This window comes from Pseudogymnoascus verrucosus, assembly GCF_001662655.1.
Source record: "Pseudogymnoascus verrucosus strain UAMH 10579 unplaced genomic scaffold scaffold_62, whole genome shotgun sequence".
NCBI lineage: Eukaryota > Fungi > Ascomycota > Leotiomycetes > Thelebolales > Thelebolaceae > Pseudogymnoascus > Pseudogymnoascus verrucosus.
In genome coordinates, this window is record NW_017263713.1 from 55927 (window position 1) to 72187 (window position 16261).

Below are 16261 nucleotides of genomic sequence, written 5' to 3' on the forward strand. Positions count from 1 at the left end.
CGTATCGCCAATACAAAAGAGAATCAAGTGCACGAACCTCGTCCCCTGAGTCATGTAAAGTGACACTACATAGCTCTCATGATATAGTATTCAAGGGTCTTAGTATTCAAACATCCACCTCTCAAAAGTATTGGGCAAGTTCTCATGACTCGCTCCCGTCTCTGTATGTCAGATCTCCAACATCGTCACCGCACATCAGGCATCAAGCAAGACCGTTCCTATGCTTCTTCAGGACGCCGTTGACGTCGAGTCGCTTCCAACGGAGCGCTGTATCGAGTCACATGGGCCGCATTTCCGCCGATAATATGGTTTGTAATGGCACATCATGCAAGCCGTCAATCTCACTACCGCCACGGCGACCATCAAATGCGTGATTTATCGGCTAGTCACTGCCTTGCCGTCATGCTGTGCTCCGAGGGGTTCTGGGTTAAGGTGAGATCTCTTGGGAGATACGAGGAGATGGGGCGGAGCGTTGGCAGGTGGTGCTGGCGGTTGGTTTTGGGGGGGTTGGGATGAAGCGAGGCGAAGCACTAGGTTATCGTCTCGACGAGGGACGGCTGGTCGGTGTAACATTCACTAACGGAACGTCTTGTCAGAGCATGGGATCATCCTTCGTTATCCGAGTCATCCTAAGCCGCTCAGAGAGGAGAGGCAGTCGAGAGTCAGGTATTGCTGTCGGCCTGAAGGAAGGTTGGATTAAGGTTCTTGCGACACAATAATCGCGACCAATGGAATGGAACAGACGGCCTTGTGAGAGGGGCCACGAGACTCAAACTGTGACATGTCATATCTTCAGTAAGGGGCGCCGACAGGGCGACAGAAGGCGCCTGCAACAATGGGCATCCCAGTCAAACGCATCGTCCGTGTACCCAAGTCTTCGTGGAATCGGAGAGTATGCCGCATTAGATTCTGATGGTTTTTCGTGGGAGTTGTTGTTAGACATCATAAACTGATGGAATTCGGGCGGCCTGAACTCAGACCTCGGTAGCTGAACCGAGAATGGGGCGCAATAAGCACAGTGGACTGTGGAGCTTGCAGTCCACGGTGCATGTTGATCCTTGGCATGCACGACCCTGACAGCTTCACTGTGAGAGGTCTATGTATTTTGCAACATTGGCGCGGGGATTGTTCACACTCATCGACAGGCTGTGATCTGCGGTGGTAACGACAGTGGCTTAGACCGAAGCTGCTATAGACAGGGATATAGCCCCATGGGATTGATAAACCTGTGGCGTCCCGAGTCAACCAGTACTTCCTCGACGTCCTATAAAGCATACCATGAGTTGCAAAGTTGAGAATCCAACGCTAACGGAGATTGTTAGCACTAGAAAAGTGCCAAGGCTGCATGATGATAAAAATGCCGCTTGGTGAGATACGTTGACGAGATACGTTGCTAGGCGCCCGGGTGATCAAGTTTGAAAGTGAGAAAATTTAAGGGTTGGCGTCTCGACAACAGCTAGCCCCCCACTATCCAAAATAATTAATGGTTGGAAGCGGAGAAATGGGAGAGAGAAACTGAAGCAGCAGCCGGTATATCCGGCTTGGGCCATACTATATAAGTGTAGCCTCCTAGTCACTAAAATGCTCTTGATATGGGTCACAGTCAGATTTGTTTCGAATACTGCCAGCATCGTCCTCCTTTTATCGGCGTCTCAAACTAGGCCAAACTTTCTACTCATCTCAGGTTGTACAACGTGCACAGCTATGGATGCCAACCATAATTGCGTGGGAGGGGTGGTTTATGATACCTGCCCAGAATGTGGTTCACAGCCCCGGACGTAAGTCCAAGCATCCCTCCAAGTATTGTGGCTGGCGTTGTTGGCTTCATTCAGAGAAACCCACGTATCCATTCGGAGCTGACACATTCACAGCGTCAGGGGATGCAATCACTGCAATGGAACAGGCTCAATTTCAAGAGACTGCCAGATTTGTCTTCTTAGGGCGAGGACAACAAGTGGGCGAGTAAACGTCGGCAACACCACAATCAATACATATTGAAGATTGAATAAATCTTTCGGAGGAGAACTTTGACAGATGCGGCCATTGGATTTGAATCTCGCTTTTTTGAGTTCCACAAGATCTTTTGCCCGCGAACGGCGGCGGTTTTGATGCATGTTACTATCGTTACTAGACACTGGTACTAGATGGAGGAACTCTAGGATTGCCAGCGCGCAAGCCGTTCAAGCGGAGGATATGTTGTTTTACTGTACAGAGCCAAAGACTTTAGGTCGTTGATTTCACATGCACTGTCCTGAATCGAATCCAAACTTATTTTCTGGACGAACATGTCGATTGATACTCGCCTGTGAAGCTGTGTTGGCGGCATCCCGCCACGATCCGAGAGGAGGCCCACCCAAAGGAATATCTCCGTGTCCACTTGCCCTCGGAAAACAAGTCAACAATCACTCAGTCATCCACACTGGTGGTCAGTGACCACTCAGCATCATTCTAAGCCTCCTACGTGGCCGTCATATATTTCAAGAAAAGGATAACCCTTTCCGGCAACCCGACCCAGCTCCCCCCCCCTCCCCAACAACTTATCCCGCAGGAGCAACGCTCACACATCCGCTACGACCATTCAAGTAATGCGACGGGACTCACCAAAGCCGAGATCAACGTGGGGAGGTGGTCTGAGCTGCCAAGGTAGGCTTGACGGGGATCTGGGCAGGTGGCATGAGCGAATATGCGTAATGCAGTGTTGTTGTTGGTGCTTGATAGAGATGGCCAACGCCATGCAATGCACGCTCGGCTGCTTACCAGTAGTTTCGCCAGCCCTCAGTTTTGCGACGTGGTGCTGGTATGGGTAAACGGCTCGCTCGCGGAGGAAAGGGTCAAAGTAGGGACAGGATGAGACCAAGTCATGGAGCCACAATATCTGACTGACTCGTGGGAGCGTTGGGTAGGCATGCACTGCACACAGAGGCGGTGAGACGTCACAAAGGTTCCCTGTTATCTTCTGGAAGGAGGTCGTGCTCGTCTTCAATTCCCGCCTTCACACTATCCTCTTTTTGGGTTGAGTGCTTTACGGCGAATGATGTGCTTCATATAAACGCCTGGGTTTCTAGGATATGTTTCACTAGGAAGGAACTCTCCAGATATAAGGGGGGTGGGAGTGTCTGATGCGGTTGAGCCTCCCCAAACTGGCCTATTTCCTGTCTGATGCCTTGATTGTAACGCCATTACGCACAGCTCGAGGCGAATGAAAGCTGATGCTAAACGAATGTTACCTTGTTGCCATGCCCAAGCTCGACACTTGGACCAAGAGAATTTACGTGGCTGAATGTATGTGGCTGAAATAATTGCATTGATCTCTCCTAATGATACGAGTGTCAAAGGCAATATCAGAAAGATCCAATATCACAAAGAAAGAGTCTCATAACCAAAAGAGTCTTAATTCCCAAATTTATACTCCTAACCCCTCGCAGCAGAATATTATTATAGACGATCCAACTAAGCCCACCGTTTACCTCCGCCTTATTTGAGTTAGTTCCCCCCCCCGTGATATAAACCCGAAACCTTCTCAAGGGCTGCCCTAGCAACGCCACAAAGTCGTAGGCGAGATCACCGTCTGCTCTCATACTCCCCCTTTCCAAAATATGCTATATCCAAATACCACCACGCGCCTCATTTCATATATGCCTTCCCATATTTGGAATTCCACATACTCTGATTTGTCAAAAGAGCGATGGCGACACAGATGACGGCTTCGACTTCCCCTATCCAATTACTATCCAATTATGCGCAAATGTGAGTGGTGTCCATATAGAAGACGGTGTTGGCCCCTGGTGTTTAATACCGCTCATCTGACTTGACTGCTCAGGTAAATAAATCCATAGACCTTTGCCACGCGTTATCGGATACCAACACATCCAATTCCACGTGGGGGTTCCAAATCCAAATCCAAAAAAGAAGCAGCCTTCGATATCCCGAGACTGGTACAAACGACAGCCTTCAAGAATCCCAAACTGGCCCAAACGCAGGGACTCCGCGAGATTCCATGGCATACACAATCTGCTTCGTCACGCGAGGGTTGCTAATAACAAATACCGCCTCCGCGCCAGAATCAATATACATCTGGTACGCCAATGCAGCCAGGTTCTGACGTCCTGACGACTCCGTATCAATTACCATGGCATTAGGATCGACCTTGGTAACCGCGTCACAGATATCCTTGCCGTAGTTAGCCCACGGGTTTGGCGCCGACCAGATCATGCGGCAGGTTCCTTGCTTCCCAATCCCAGCGAGGTACGAAAGGCATGGCCCAATTCCGGAACCAGTGGTTACGATGACAGCGAGCCGGAAAGCCTGCGCCATATTCAGAACACCGGTGACGGGGACGCCCTTGACGTAATAGTATGGTCTCGGGTTGGCGATACAGTCCCGGGTCCAGTCTCCCCCACTAGAGATCAGGACCGAGCCGCCGTTGTCGTTGGCAATACAGGCGAAGGCGTGCCACTCAAGGAGTGGAGACTTCGACAGGCGGATACCACAGAATGGGGGCACTTTGTATCCTGTAAAGTGTAGTCGAATGGCACGGTTTGAGAATTTCTCTGGCTTTATCGCCAGCTTGCGAAGAAACAACCAGGGCCAGATGATAAAGGCGGTGGTTACAGCGAGAAGCCAAAAGGCGGGCTCGCGGATCAGGATCAGACCATAGGCTGGGGCGTCGGAGGTGTAGATCCGCTTGACCGCGACGGCATAGAGAAAGAGCTCGGCCCAGAAGAGGGCTAAAGCTGTCCAGCCAACAAGACGGTGGATGACCTCGAAGGTATTGTGGTAGGCCATGCGGAACATCGGCATAGCGGTCACGATGATCAATACGAGCAGGAATACAAGAATCCACGCCACTGCCAACATTGCTGGAAAACGCATGGCACCGTTTACCATGTCTTTGGTCAGGACGGCGCTGTAGGCGATGAACCAAACAGTAGAACAGAACGCGGCTCCGCTGTGCATTCCGCCAAATTCATACACCTTGGCCAGCATCCTCCTGACGCGGAGCGGAGCCCAGTGAGGAATCATCCAACATGTCTTGAATATGAAGTTGATGACATACTCCTGGCGCATCAGGATGGCGACCAGGATATTACTCGCTGCTGCGGTAGCGAGGGAGGACAACAGTTGAGGCTTGCTCAGATCCACCATAGTGAGGATGCACACAAACGCAATGGCGTTCAGAATGGTTACAACAGAGAACAGGCGTTGGTACACTGCCATGTATGTGTGTCTGAAGTTGCGAACGATGGGGTGCTGGCACTTTTCTGGCAGCCGATGAAGAGCTTTGGGCACTGGGGTAGAAACCGCAGTGCAGGCTTGAGACGACTCGGCGACGGAAGCGTCACCAGCGGTCGACTCAGGCATATGAAGTGTTGTTACGCTGCCGACGTTGAATTCTTCGTCACCTTGACCTGGAGTGGCAAAACTGTGGTGCTGGGTAGCACTGATCTTGGGTGATGGGCCCGACATAGCCTTCTGTTGGAGCTGCGAGGAGCTTGTATCGATCTGTGGAAGAGGTATGCCAGCTTCACTGTCGCTTGGCTGAGTCTGTCGTGGCAGACGAAGAGGAAAGTTGTCCATATTGAAGACGGACAAGGGTTTAATGAGTGTATTACCAAGGACCCAAAAAAGTTTGTGTAGAAAGAAGAGGGTGAAGTGGTTGTTATAATATATGGCAATGAGAGATACAAAGGTTCCGGGAATGCGGGACGGGTGAATTACCCTTAGTGCGTCGACATGAATGGAACAAAGTGAATCGTTAGATTCAAAGAAATAGCACGTATCAGGGCGTCTCAATCTTTGTGAGACTCATGCTTGAAACATCCCACACATGTTTACAGAGAATGTCTCAAGGGCATTCTTTTTCTACTCTTTTGTTCTAGCAGACTCAGACAGAGACACTGATGCCCGTTGGCCGTTCTCATCCGTTCTCATCCGTCGTTCCCTGCTGCATACCAGATCTCCCAATATTATGAGACCACGAGGTAGGTAACCCTACGTACGTGGTGGCGTCTGCCGGCTGCCCCTTGCATGCCCGTCCCCGCACTTACCTGTGTATAGTTGCAAGTCTGCACTTGCCTTTGTATGATTCTGTGCTCAACTGCACTTTCCTCTATATGATTTGTGTCCTGGCCGCACTTTCCCTGGTAGAGCTACGACCCCAGACGCCCTTTCCATCGACCGCTCCTCTGGATAGTTGTGTGCCGGCCTGCACTTACCTTTCTTGCATAGCTGATTTGCATAACTGATTTGTATATTTGATTTGAATTTGCGAACTGCAACATGGAGCTCTGTCTTTGTCGTGAGACAGTAGAAGTGAGATAGTCTTGTTTCTGTTTCGAGTACTAGTGGGATCGTAGCCGCCAAGATCGAGGCAAGCGCGGATACCCACGTGCTTTAGCTCCAACGCTCGATCCCCGCCAATGCTCTCAATATAGCTTAGCGCCGAGCGTGTACCGTTTACCGGTTAGCGTTTACATGGTTCCAGTCCAGCCTCTCTCTTACTCCACACACCCAGGAAAGAACAGAACCTCCTTTCCCTCAATTAACCACCCACCCCCACAGTTCCTCTTTGCCTTTGGAGATCGTCGTCTTCGTCGTCGCCTTCAATCTCCCTTCTTCCTCTTTGTCGTTAAATTTGTTGTTTATGTATTTACAAGGCTTCTTTTGTTGACCGCCGCTCTTTCTACTGTACATTCTTCTGCATTCTGCATGGCGCCTTGAGGTATTACTTTGTTTGTCCTTCTGTGCGACGATCCCTGGACCCTGGCTTGACCTTCTTTGATCGCGGTTCCCAGCTGGAGATACACTCTTGGCCACACATACACAACACAACCCCATTATGTCGTCGGGATTGAGTAAGCGGCAGCAGGCGCGCAATGAGCGTACACTGCAGAACCTCGTCAAGAGCGTTCCGGGAAATTCGACATGCGCCGACTGCGGAGCGAGGAACCCAGGTGAGCCGCCGCAATCAATCCGTACATGAGATCTCAGGACCCTAACCCGTATACCAGGCTGGGCGAGTTGGAGTGTAAGTCGAGCGCCAGAACCGTCTGCGGTATCGTCCATGAATCATCAGTGCTAAGTCTCTGTAGTTGGGCATTTTTCTGTGTGTACGATGCGCCGCCGTGCACCGAGGGTTGGGCACCCATATTTCGAAGGTTAAGTCGCTGAGCATGGATTCATGGTCTAATGAGCAAGTTGAAGTATGTCGAGTTCTTTCTAGTGATGCGCAATCGGCTCTAACACAAGCCAGAATATGAAGCAGAGGGGAAATACGATGTCGAACCTGATTTATAATCCGAAGAACACGAGGCCACCCGTTCCAGTTGATGCGGACGAGGCCGACTCCGCGGTGGAACGGTTCATCCGAAACAAATACAAGAATAGTGCCCCAGCTACGAACTACGACGATAGTCGCGACTATGAGACATCCGCGGCATACCGGGAACCTGAGTCAAACCGCCGGGAACCCGAGCCGGTCCGCCGCGAGACTACCTCGAACCACCACCGGCGGACTGGCAGCGCGGATTCCGAGGACGAGCATCCCCTCCCGGCACCGCCTCAGAAGACGAGCAGGTTTGGATTTAGGTCGGCATCCTCCATTTTCCCCATGTCATCGAAGGCGAAGAGGGAGGCAGCTGCAAGAGTATATCTAGAGAACCAAAACCAGAACGACAGAGCTAGACGGGATGACGACGATGAGGGTCCGCCACCACCAAGGAAAGGGAAGCCCGCACGCATATTCGGGAACTCTAATGCATCCGATCGATCTGTGGATGAGTGGGAAAAGAAACTGGGCCAACTTCGTGAGATGGGTTTCAAGAACGACAGGCGGAATTCCACCGTTTTGAAGGGATTCAATGGCAATATGGAGAAGACACTTGAAACATTAGTACGGCTTGGAGAACGCGAGGCACCGTCAAGGTCAAGGACGCCTTCGACGGCACCAGTGAGCGCGGGACTCTCCATAAATCCCTCGAAAGACTCTCCAGCTTCTCCAACTCCATCAAAGAACCCATGGGATATGCCACCTGCGCCACTACAGTCTTCGCAGTCCACAGGCGCTCTTTCTCTCCAGGACCAGCATATCAAGAACAATCCGCAGCAAGCTTCCCTCAATCCATTTGGGTTTGCAACTTCCAAGTCGCAGTATAATCTGAACCAGCAATACACCAATGTCGAACAGCCATTCCAAAACATGTCAATCTCTCCAAATCAACCACTATTTCCGCACCACACTGGTGGGACTGCTCAGAGACAGCCGTTTATGGCAGCTGCTGCTCCATCCATGCCGTCTATCCCGCAAGGACAATACGCCTCTTCCCCGTATGGCGCTCCACTACAGACCCAATATTCACCTGCCACGAGCCCAGGATATAACCCTTTCCTACAGCAGCAGCCGACTGGGCAGACTCAAAGTTTGAATGTGACGCCGGTTACTGCGACTGCTCCAAACCCATTCCATACCCTGACACGCAACCAAACGTTTCCGATGCAACAGGGTAGCCAGGCGCAGCCCCAAGTATCGATGCAAGACTACTTTAATTTGGGTCAGCAACAGCAGCAACCACAGCTTAATCCATACGGCCAGCAGCAAACGCCACAGCAGCCGAATCTGTTTAACCAGATGCAGCAGCCTCAACAGCAGCCACAGCTTCAACAGCTCAATCCTTATAACCAGCCTCAGCAAATGCAGCAGCAGCTGAACCCTTACAACAACTTCCAGCAGCAGCCGCAGCAGCTACTTCCTCAACAAACGGGGCGAGCGGATAAAACGAGCATTATGGCGCTATACGGCAGCAATCCTCAATCACCTCCGCTCCCCTCGCCACAGCCGCAACAACAACCACAATTTGCGAACTTGCCACAACAGCTAACCCAAAACCCATACCAACCCCAGCCCGTGAATACCAACCAACAAATCGGCAACCCCACTCAACAACAGCCTGGCGTATCTAGCCCTCTCTCATCTAGTGTTGGCTTTGGTGGCTCCAAAAACCCCTTCATGCACGGCTCCACCAATCCCTCCCCTTTTGCCCAACCCAACCAAAACAACGGCACCGCCGGGGGCGCACCACAGGGCGGACTCTTAGCCGCTAGCGGCGTCGGTGGGATCGGGAGCGCGAATGGCGGGAACCCGTCGAGACATGTCAGCCAGGAGAGCATGAGCGTTGATCCAAATGGGTGGCATGCGCACAGTGGGCGTCACAGCCCGGATGCGTTTGCGAGTTTGAGTTCGAGGGCTGTGCGGTGAGGGATGAACGATGAATACGGGATATTCAGTCTAAGGGATAGAAATGGGATATGGCATGGATTGGTCTGTCCATGTAGCTAGAAATTATAACGTGTCATGCAGTTATATGGATAGAAATTCAGGATCAACGTTCGAAGTTAGGATGTCATGAAGGGGTACGGAAGATGGGCAAGCCAAGATGAGGGGCCAGGGGATTGAGGAAGGGGATTAATGGATGATGGGGCCACATACTGCTGTATAACGAAGAGAACAATACCAATAAGTTTTATTGAATCCCTCAATTATGAATTCCTCGCGGCACACCTCTCAACAGTGAAAATCAGCGCACAGTCTCGATCTCCCCCCAAAACTATCAACCGCCTCAAGACCCAAACCACCCAAGAAACCTACTCCCTCTCCGTTGCCCCTTCCCTTTGTTCTTACCTTTATGCCCGTCTCCGCTACGTGTATCCACTATCCCATCTACTTCCCACGGTCGCGGCGGAAGAGGGCCTAGATCTATGACCTCGCGTCTCCTCTTCAGTCGCGGGAATGGCCTATATTCATGTCCATAATCATCGTACTCACAATCCACTTCCACATAACCACGCACCTGACGTGGTGGTGGGTGTGCAATGCCAATAGGCGCTCGTCGCTCAGTCACTCCCTTGCGCAACTCATAAGCATCCTTCTCATGCGCCTCAAAACTTCGCGAGCTCGGCTCACTGAGCGGGATCCCTCTCTCTGCCGCGTCCTCAAGGCATTCAAGTAGTGCTTCGGGGCTCATCGGTGGATTGACGCGGAGGGAGGAAGCGAGTGACTTGGGGAGAGCTGCTGAGACTCCGCTGGGAGATGTGAATTCCCGGGTCGATTGGTTGCAGTTGTAGGGATACGACGTGGTTGGTGGTTTGTTTGTCCCTGAGGAATGTGGGATGTCCAAAGGAAGGTTCCGAGCACCCTCCCCGGCTCCAAAGATAGTCCAACCACCCGTCTTCTTGCGGGTTTCTCGGGTGCTACTTCCGTTTAGGCCAGAGAGCTGGCTAGCACGCGTCAGTTATCCTACATCTCGTGGGGATCAGGAAACGTCAATGACGAGAGACAAGAAAAACAACTTACCTTCCCCCCTCCCCTGCCACCAGCAATATAGGCCACCCCGCCCTTCCCATCCAGCCCTTCAAAATCCCAAGTCGGTTTTCCAGTCCCCTCCTCAAACTCTCTTATTTCATCCTCGCGCTTCTGCTTCGCTGCAGCTTCCATCCTCGCAGCTGCCGCTGCCGCTGCCGCAGAACTAGGGTTTGAAGGCTCAGAGGGAGGGGGTTTATCCACTTTCGGTTTCGGTGGTGGCGCGGTTGTTTTGGTGGTTTGTTTAGGTTTTTCTTTGGCAGTTGCTTGCTTTGGAGGTGCTGGCTTAGGCGCAGGTACGGATTTCGAGGGAGCGGGTTTGGACGCCGCAGTTGGGGTTTTCGGAGCAGGTTTCGCTGCAGGTTTCGCTGTTTTGGCGACTTTCGCAGCTTTGGCGGCCTCTCTTTCGTCCTCGGCTTGCTGTTTTCGCGCTGCTTCTTCGCGCCGACGCGCTGCAGCTGCGACTGCTTCGCGGGGGTTGAGAGGTTGCTCGGGTTCGGGTTCGGGCTCTGGCTGTTTGGGTGTTGGTTTGACGGGTGCTTGTTTCGCAGCTGGCTTTGGCTCGGCAAAAGTGACGTTTGAATTTTTGGCAGACATAGAGGCTGGCGCGGATTTGAGGGCTGGTTTAGCAGGTTGCTTCTGCGTCGTAACAGGTTCTTTCGTAGGAGGTTTGGGGGTGCTTAGTAGATCTTTAGAAACCGCCTTGCTAGGCTTCATCTTCGCATCTTTCTTCGCCTTCGCTTCTTCATCCCTCCTCGCCCTCTCCCCCTCAACTGTTCTCCTCTCTGCCGCCTCAGCTGCCGCGCTCCTAACTCCCATTGTTTTCTCTCTTGTTTCCCGCTCCCTTCTCTCTCTTCCTTCCCTATCCCTGACCAGCTTCTCCGCCCCCTCCCTCTCCATCCTATCCTTTTCCTCCGCAGCCCTTTCACGTGCTTCCCTAATTCGGTCAGCCTTCTCCCTCTCCCATCTTGCCGCCTCCTCTCTCTGTCTCTCTCCCTCCCTCTCCTGTCTCCCCTTCGAACCCTCATCCTTCTTCCTTGCCGCCTCCGCAGCCGCTCCTCTAGCTTTTTCAGCCTTCACCCTGTCATCTCTCTCCCTCCTATCCCTGGCATCCCTATCCCTAGCCAACTTCTCCTCTGCAGCCCTCTCCAACTCCTCCCTCTCTCTAGTCGCTTTCTCCCTCCTCTCCCTATCACGTTCTCTCTTCTCTCTTTCCCTCCTCTCCTCCTCCCTCCTTAACTGCTCCCCCCTCCGCATCTGCGCGTCCTTACTCCCCTGATCCCTTCTCTTCGCCGCCTCGGCCGCCTTCTCCCTAGCAAACGCAGCTTTGTCCTTGTCCTCTCTCGCCCTCCGCTCTCTAGCCTCTCTTCCCCTCTCCAATCTCTCCCTCTCCTCGCGTTCCTTCTCCCTTTTCTCTCTCTCTACCTTTTCCTTCGCGATAAGGTTCTTATTCTTCTTATCCCACGCCTTCCGCGCTTCTTCTTCCTTTAGGGCCCGTTTCTTGTGCTCTTGCTCGCCTTTGGTGGCTGCGTCCCGACGAGCTGCTGCTTCGGCTGCTGCGCTCCTGCTTGCCCTTCTGGCGTCGAATCCACGGGACGGGGTACTACTGTCGAGGGTGCGGTTACTACCCGCAGCGTCGAAGCCACGAGCGACGACACCGGTGCGGGCACGTATTGGGGCACCAAGAGGAAGGGGGTTCGTCCTAGACATGGAACACCGCCGGCACTGCCTAGGGGTCCGTCCCAGCCATCGTTGTATCCGCCTTGTGGGGGGTAGGAGGGGTTTTGAGAAGGAGGGTAAGACGGAGGGTATGACGGAGGGTATGACGGAGGGTATGATGGAGGGTAAGATGTGGGGTAAGGAGAGGGGTATCCAGCTGTGAAAAAGGGGGGGGAGGTGGAGTCGAAGAAGTCCGAGAAGTTGAATCCTGGGAACCAGGAATCGAAGGATGACCAGAAGTCTGGATGGTATGACATATTGTGGGTTGCGGTTAGTGTCGGTGCTTGCGTGATGGCCTGAGGGTCGTGTGTGAGAGGTTTGCTGGAACAAATAAAGGCGGGGAGCAGAAGGTGGGCTATATGAAATGTTGGGTAGAGAAGTGATTGAGTGGTAATGATCCCGGATTCGGGGATGGTGTTGTGAATAGAGACTAAAAAAGCATAATGGACGGGCAGATGATTCTCATGATTGCACTTGCACATTCATTCGATAGACAGTCCATCCACATCCTCACTCAACTCGTGCGGCTACCAATGGTAGTGTGTTTATTTGATTGTATTCTTGCTATAAAACTCTTGCGATGGTGATCCCTCTTTGATATCTAACGTCTGTCCTTACCCCCAAGTGACAAACTATTTCTACTACACTAAACTAAATCTACTCCTCCGAATCGAGACCGCCAAACATGGTCTCCATCATTATACCCGTAATCTGATACGGGTCCGCGTTACTCGCGGGCCTCCTGTCCTCGAAGTATCCGAAACCCTTGCTGCCACATTCCCTGGGAATCCTGACCGACGCACCACGGTCCGCAACACCATACGAAAAGGTGTCGATGCTGCCGGTCTCGTGACGGCCCGTCAGGCGCAGCGTGTTGTCCTCGCCGTAGACGGCGATGTGCTCCTTATGGCGGAGCTCGAGCTTCTTGATCGCGGCCTCGATGAACTTCATGCCGCCGGGCTTGCGCATATCGGCGGACGAGAAGTTGGAGTGAAGACCGGCTCCGTTCCAGTCACCGGGGATGGGCTTGGGGTGGAAAGAGATCTTGGCGCCGAACTCCTCCGCGATGCGGTGTAGGAGGAAACGGGCAATCCAGAGGTGGTCACCCACTGCGTTTCGTTAGTATTGATTATGATGCAATGGATGGACTTGTGGACTTACTCTCAATTCCGTCGCAGGGGCCGACCTGGAACTCCCACTGGGCGGGCATGACTTCGGCGTTGGTGCCGGAGATCTTGACGCCGGCATTGAGGCAGGCCTTGTAATGCGCCTCGACAATGTCACGGCAAAAGACCTTGCCGGTACCGACACCACAGTAATACGGGCCCTGGGGTCCAGGGTAGCCGTTGACGGGCCATCCGTAAGGACGATCCGACATGTCGAGCAGGGTGTACTCCTGCTCGAGACCGAACCACGGCTCCTGGGCCTTGTGGGTCTCCATCAGCTTCGCGGCCTCGTGGCGGTGGTTGTACTTGTTTGGGGTTCCATCAGGATCCCAGCACTCGCACAGAACGAGGATGTTGGGGTCGCCGCGCATTGGGTCGGGGAAGATGGCGACGGGGCGGAGGTAGATGTCAGAGTCGCCACCGGGGGCCTGACCCGTCGACGAACCGTCAAAGTTCCATTCTGGGAGGTCGGCGAGGTTGATCTTTCCGTCGTCGGGGACCTTGAGGATTGTCTGTTGTGTGATGCGGTTAGGAAAAGTCTCGGTGGTGGGGGTGGGGCAAATCGGGGGAAGCGACTCACCTTTGATTTGGAGCGCACGCCGCCGAAAGAATCGATCCAGATGTACTCGGCCATCGCCGTGCCCTTCTGGTCGAGGCTCATGTACTTGAGCAACTATAACGGCGGTTTGTTAGTAAACCATTTTTATTTCACATTTATGTCATATCGATGTCGTGGGGTTGCGGAATCGGTGGTCGGGCGGGGTCGGAGTGAAGGCCGTGATCGCAGCAAGCCAGGGTAAAAACTCACATTTGCCGTATATGACACTGTTGATGATGGGTTCGCCTGGGAGTCATTGTCAGTTCAAAATCCTTGAAAGAATGATGATAGAAGGCGCATTGAGTGCATTGAGGAGTATATGGAGCAGGATCAAACTCACCATGACTGCGGTTGTGTGTGAAGAAACGGAAAACGCGTGTGGGGAGGGTTTATGAGAGAGGGCGACAAAAAAGTCTTTGGTTGTAAGCTGGAGAAGTCAAACCGGTGGGTTGAGGAGTGTCGACTATGCCGACAACGAGGTCGATTTAGTGTATTAAGAGTATAAGAAGTCAAGGATAGGATGAGTAAGAGGTTGAGAGGAGATTTGGGTAGTAAATGGGTTTGGTGGTGACAGTTAGAGTAGGAAAGAGTTGAAGGGAATGAATCATCTTTAAGTGGGAAGTGGGAAGTAAGTGGGAGGGATAGTGGGATGGGGATTGGTAGTGTGTGTGGGATAGTGGGATGAGGGAAATAACTGTGTACCGGACTGTGTACCGCACAGTGTACCGCACTGGAAAGAAGTTACAGGTTGTACTGGTAGTTGTACTGGTAGTTGTACTGGAAGTTTGTAGTACTGGTTTTGTAGTACTGGTAAGTTGTACTGGTAGTTTGTACTGGTAGTGGAAGAGTACTTGCAGTGGTACGGGGAGTGGTATAAGTGGTACGGCGAGTGGTACGGCGGGAATAGCGTGGTACGTACCGAGGGAAGAGGGAATTTGTGGGTGTCTGGAATTTCTTGTTGCCGCGTTGGCGCAGTAATGGGGGATTCTAGTTCAGACGAGCCACGGTACAAATAGAGTCCAAAAGGGCCAAAAGGGCTCAAAATGTGTATCGCAGGGCGTATCTAGACGGTACCTAGGCGTATCTGAGGCGTATCGCACTCCGTATCGCACATATCGCCAACAGGGCGGAATCCCGAGTACTTCCACGAAATGTACAGTACAAAGAAAACGCCCCGCCGCCACCGGCTTATCGAGCCAATCACGGTCATCCCACAAACTAAATCGCCCAACTAACCTAATCTCTACCTACGAAGAAGGACTAGGTAGAGATCTATTCATGGTATCGCTGCCGCTACTCTGCCACTTTCATGCCGTATCGGAGGGGTGTAGCACGTGACACTCCACGGTCTGTTTGCTTTGCTTTGCTTTGCTCGAGATAGAGTGTGTACCGTACGGAGTGTATCTTAATATAGTATACTCTACCACTATACAGCCACTATACAGCCACTATAGAGGAGTCGTTGGGGATTTCTAGTCTGGTTGAGAAGTGCGGGTTGGGAATGTCTAGTTTGACAGTTTGCTAGATTCCTCCACGTCAACCTATATTTATTTTCTCGTATATAAACCGTATACATATAAAAACGACAAGAACCCTTCCTAAACGAGAATATCAACCGTACTCCGTACAAAATGTTTGCTCTCCATCCCTCCATCTCAACGAGAAACGGCATGTGCTATTCTGTCCTACGCTACACACATACACCCACCCACACACGTAACCCTACGCGTTTCTTTTTCTGATCGCGCGCTATGAAGTCAATGCTGCTCACTACTGTCAAACGGGCCCAGCCGCCGACGAGGCGAAAATGACGACTCAAGAGACCGAGGCACATGGCCTAACATAGCGTGGGGACACGAAACTAAAAAAAGAGCTATTATATTCGAGCTCTCCTAAAAGTATCCACGCTATCTACGTCGACGTGGATGGTGATCAAACATCACAAAGAAGCGGTCAGTCGAGGTGCAAATATTTTATCACTTCTTCGCGACCGGCGGCTTCATGAGCCGCATGGACCACGATGAACCTTGCTAGATGTCCGCGCTGAGTCAACCCGATTCAATTTTACCACCTCTCCCAACTCCACCACTTAAATGACTTCAACCAAACCCAATACATCTTGCTGCCTCACATGAATTTTCTTCAGCTCTTTCTTCACACATCGTACCCTTCATCGCGCTCTTGACTCAAAATTTCGATTCCCAGTATACTCCACAAATGTAACCCTTCAATCTGGCCCATTCCAGCCCAATAGGACCGTGTCCCCTGGCAACCTCAATAGCAGCCCAAACCAATCCGAATGAGTCGATAGTAATCTCAAGCATCCTTGAGGGAGTCCGGCCAGAGGGAAAGTACATTTTTCAAAAGTGGTACTCCCCAAAAGAAACGATAACCCCAGAGACCGTGTATCTATGTACAGTAGCC

At 52.1% G+C, this 16261-nt stretch overlaps 4 protein-coding genes across 4 annotated transcripts; 1 reads left to right on the forward strand and 3 right to left on the reverse strand.

Moving 5' to 3' along the window:
- Nucleotides 1–3408: 3408 nt before the first annotated feature.
- VE01_09575 (uncharacterized protein) lies at nt 3409–5675 on the reverse strand. Its single transcript, XM_018278988.2, has one exon. It carries the CDS (start codon nt 5575–5577, stop codon nt 3952–3954), a length of 1626 nt encoding a protein of 541 aa, XP_018126195.1. The 5' UTR covers nt 5578–5675; the 3' UTR covers nt 3409–3951.
- An 863-nt stretch (nt 5676–6538) lies between these two features.
- VE01_09576 (uncharacterized protein) lies at nt 6539–9506 on the forward strand. Its single transcript, XM_018278989.2, has 4 exons — nt 6539–6953; nt 7011–7027; nt 7092–7202; nt 7253–9506. Exons 1-4 carry the CDS (start codon nt 6839–6841, stop codon nt 9251–9253), a joined length of 2244 nt encoding a protein of 747 aa, XP_018126192.1. The 5' UTR covers nt 6539–6838; the 3' UTR covers nt 9254–9506.
- A 22-nt stretch (nt 9507–9528) lies between these two features.
- On the reverse strand, nt 9529–12064 carry VE01_09577 (uncharacterized protein; the record flags this gene model as incomplete). The annotated part of the gene is made up of 2 exons (XM_059464081.1): nt 9529–10297; nt 10349–12064. The coding sequence occupies 2 exons, from the start codon at nt 12062–12064 to the stop codon at nt 10292–10294; spliced, it is 1722 nt and encodes a 573-aa protein (XP_059319318.1). The 3' UTR covers nt 9529–10291.
- Nucleotides 12065–12611: 547 nt separating this feature from the next.
- On the reverse strand, nt 12612–14665 carry GLN1 (glutamate--ammonia ligase). Its single transcript, XM_018278991.2, has 5 exons — nt 14178–14665; nt 14048–14083; nt 13820–13912; nt 13235–13751; nt 12612–13182 (listed from the first exon to the last, which is right to left on the reverse strand). Exons 1-5 carry the CDS (start codon nt 14178–14180, stop codon nt 12731–12733), a joined length of 1101 nt encoding a protein of 366 aa, XP_018126208.1. The 5' UTR covers nt 14181–14665; the 3' UTR covers nt 12612–12730.
- Between the last annotated feature and the right edge of the window lie 1596 nt (nt 14666–16261).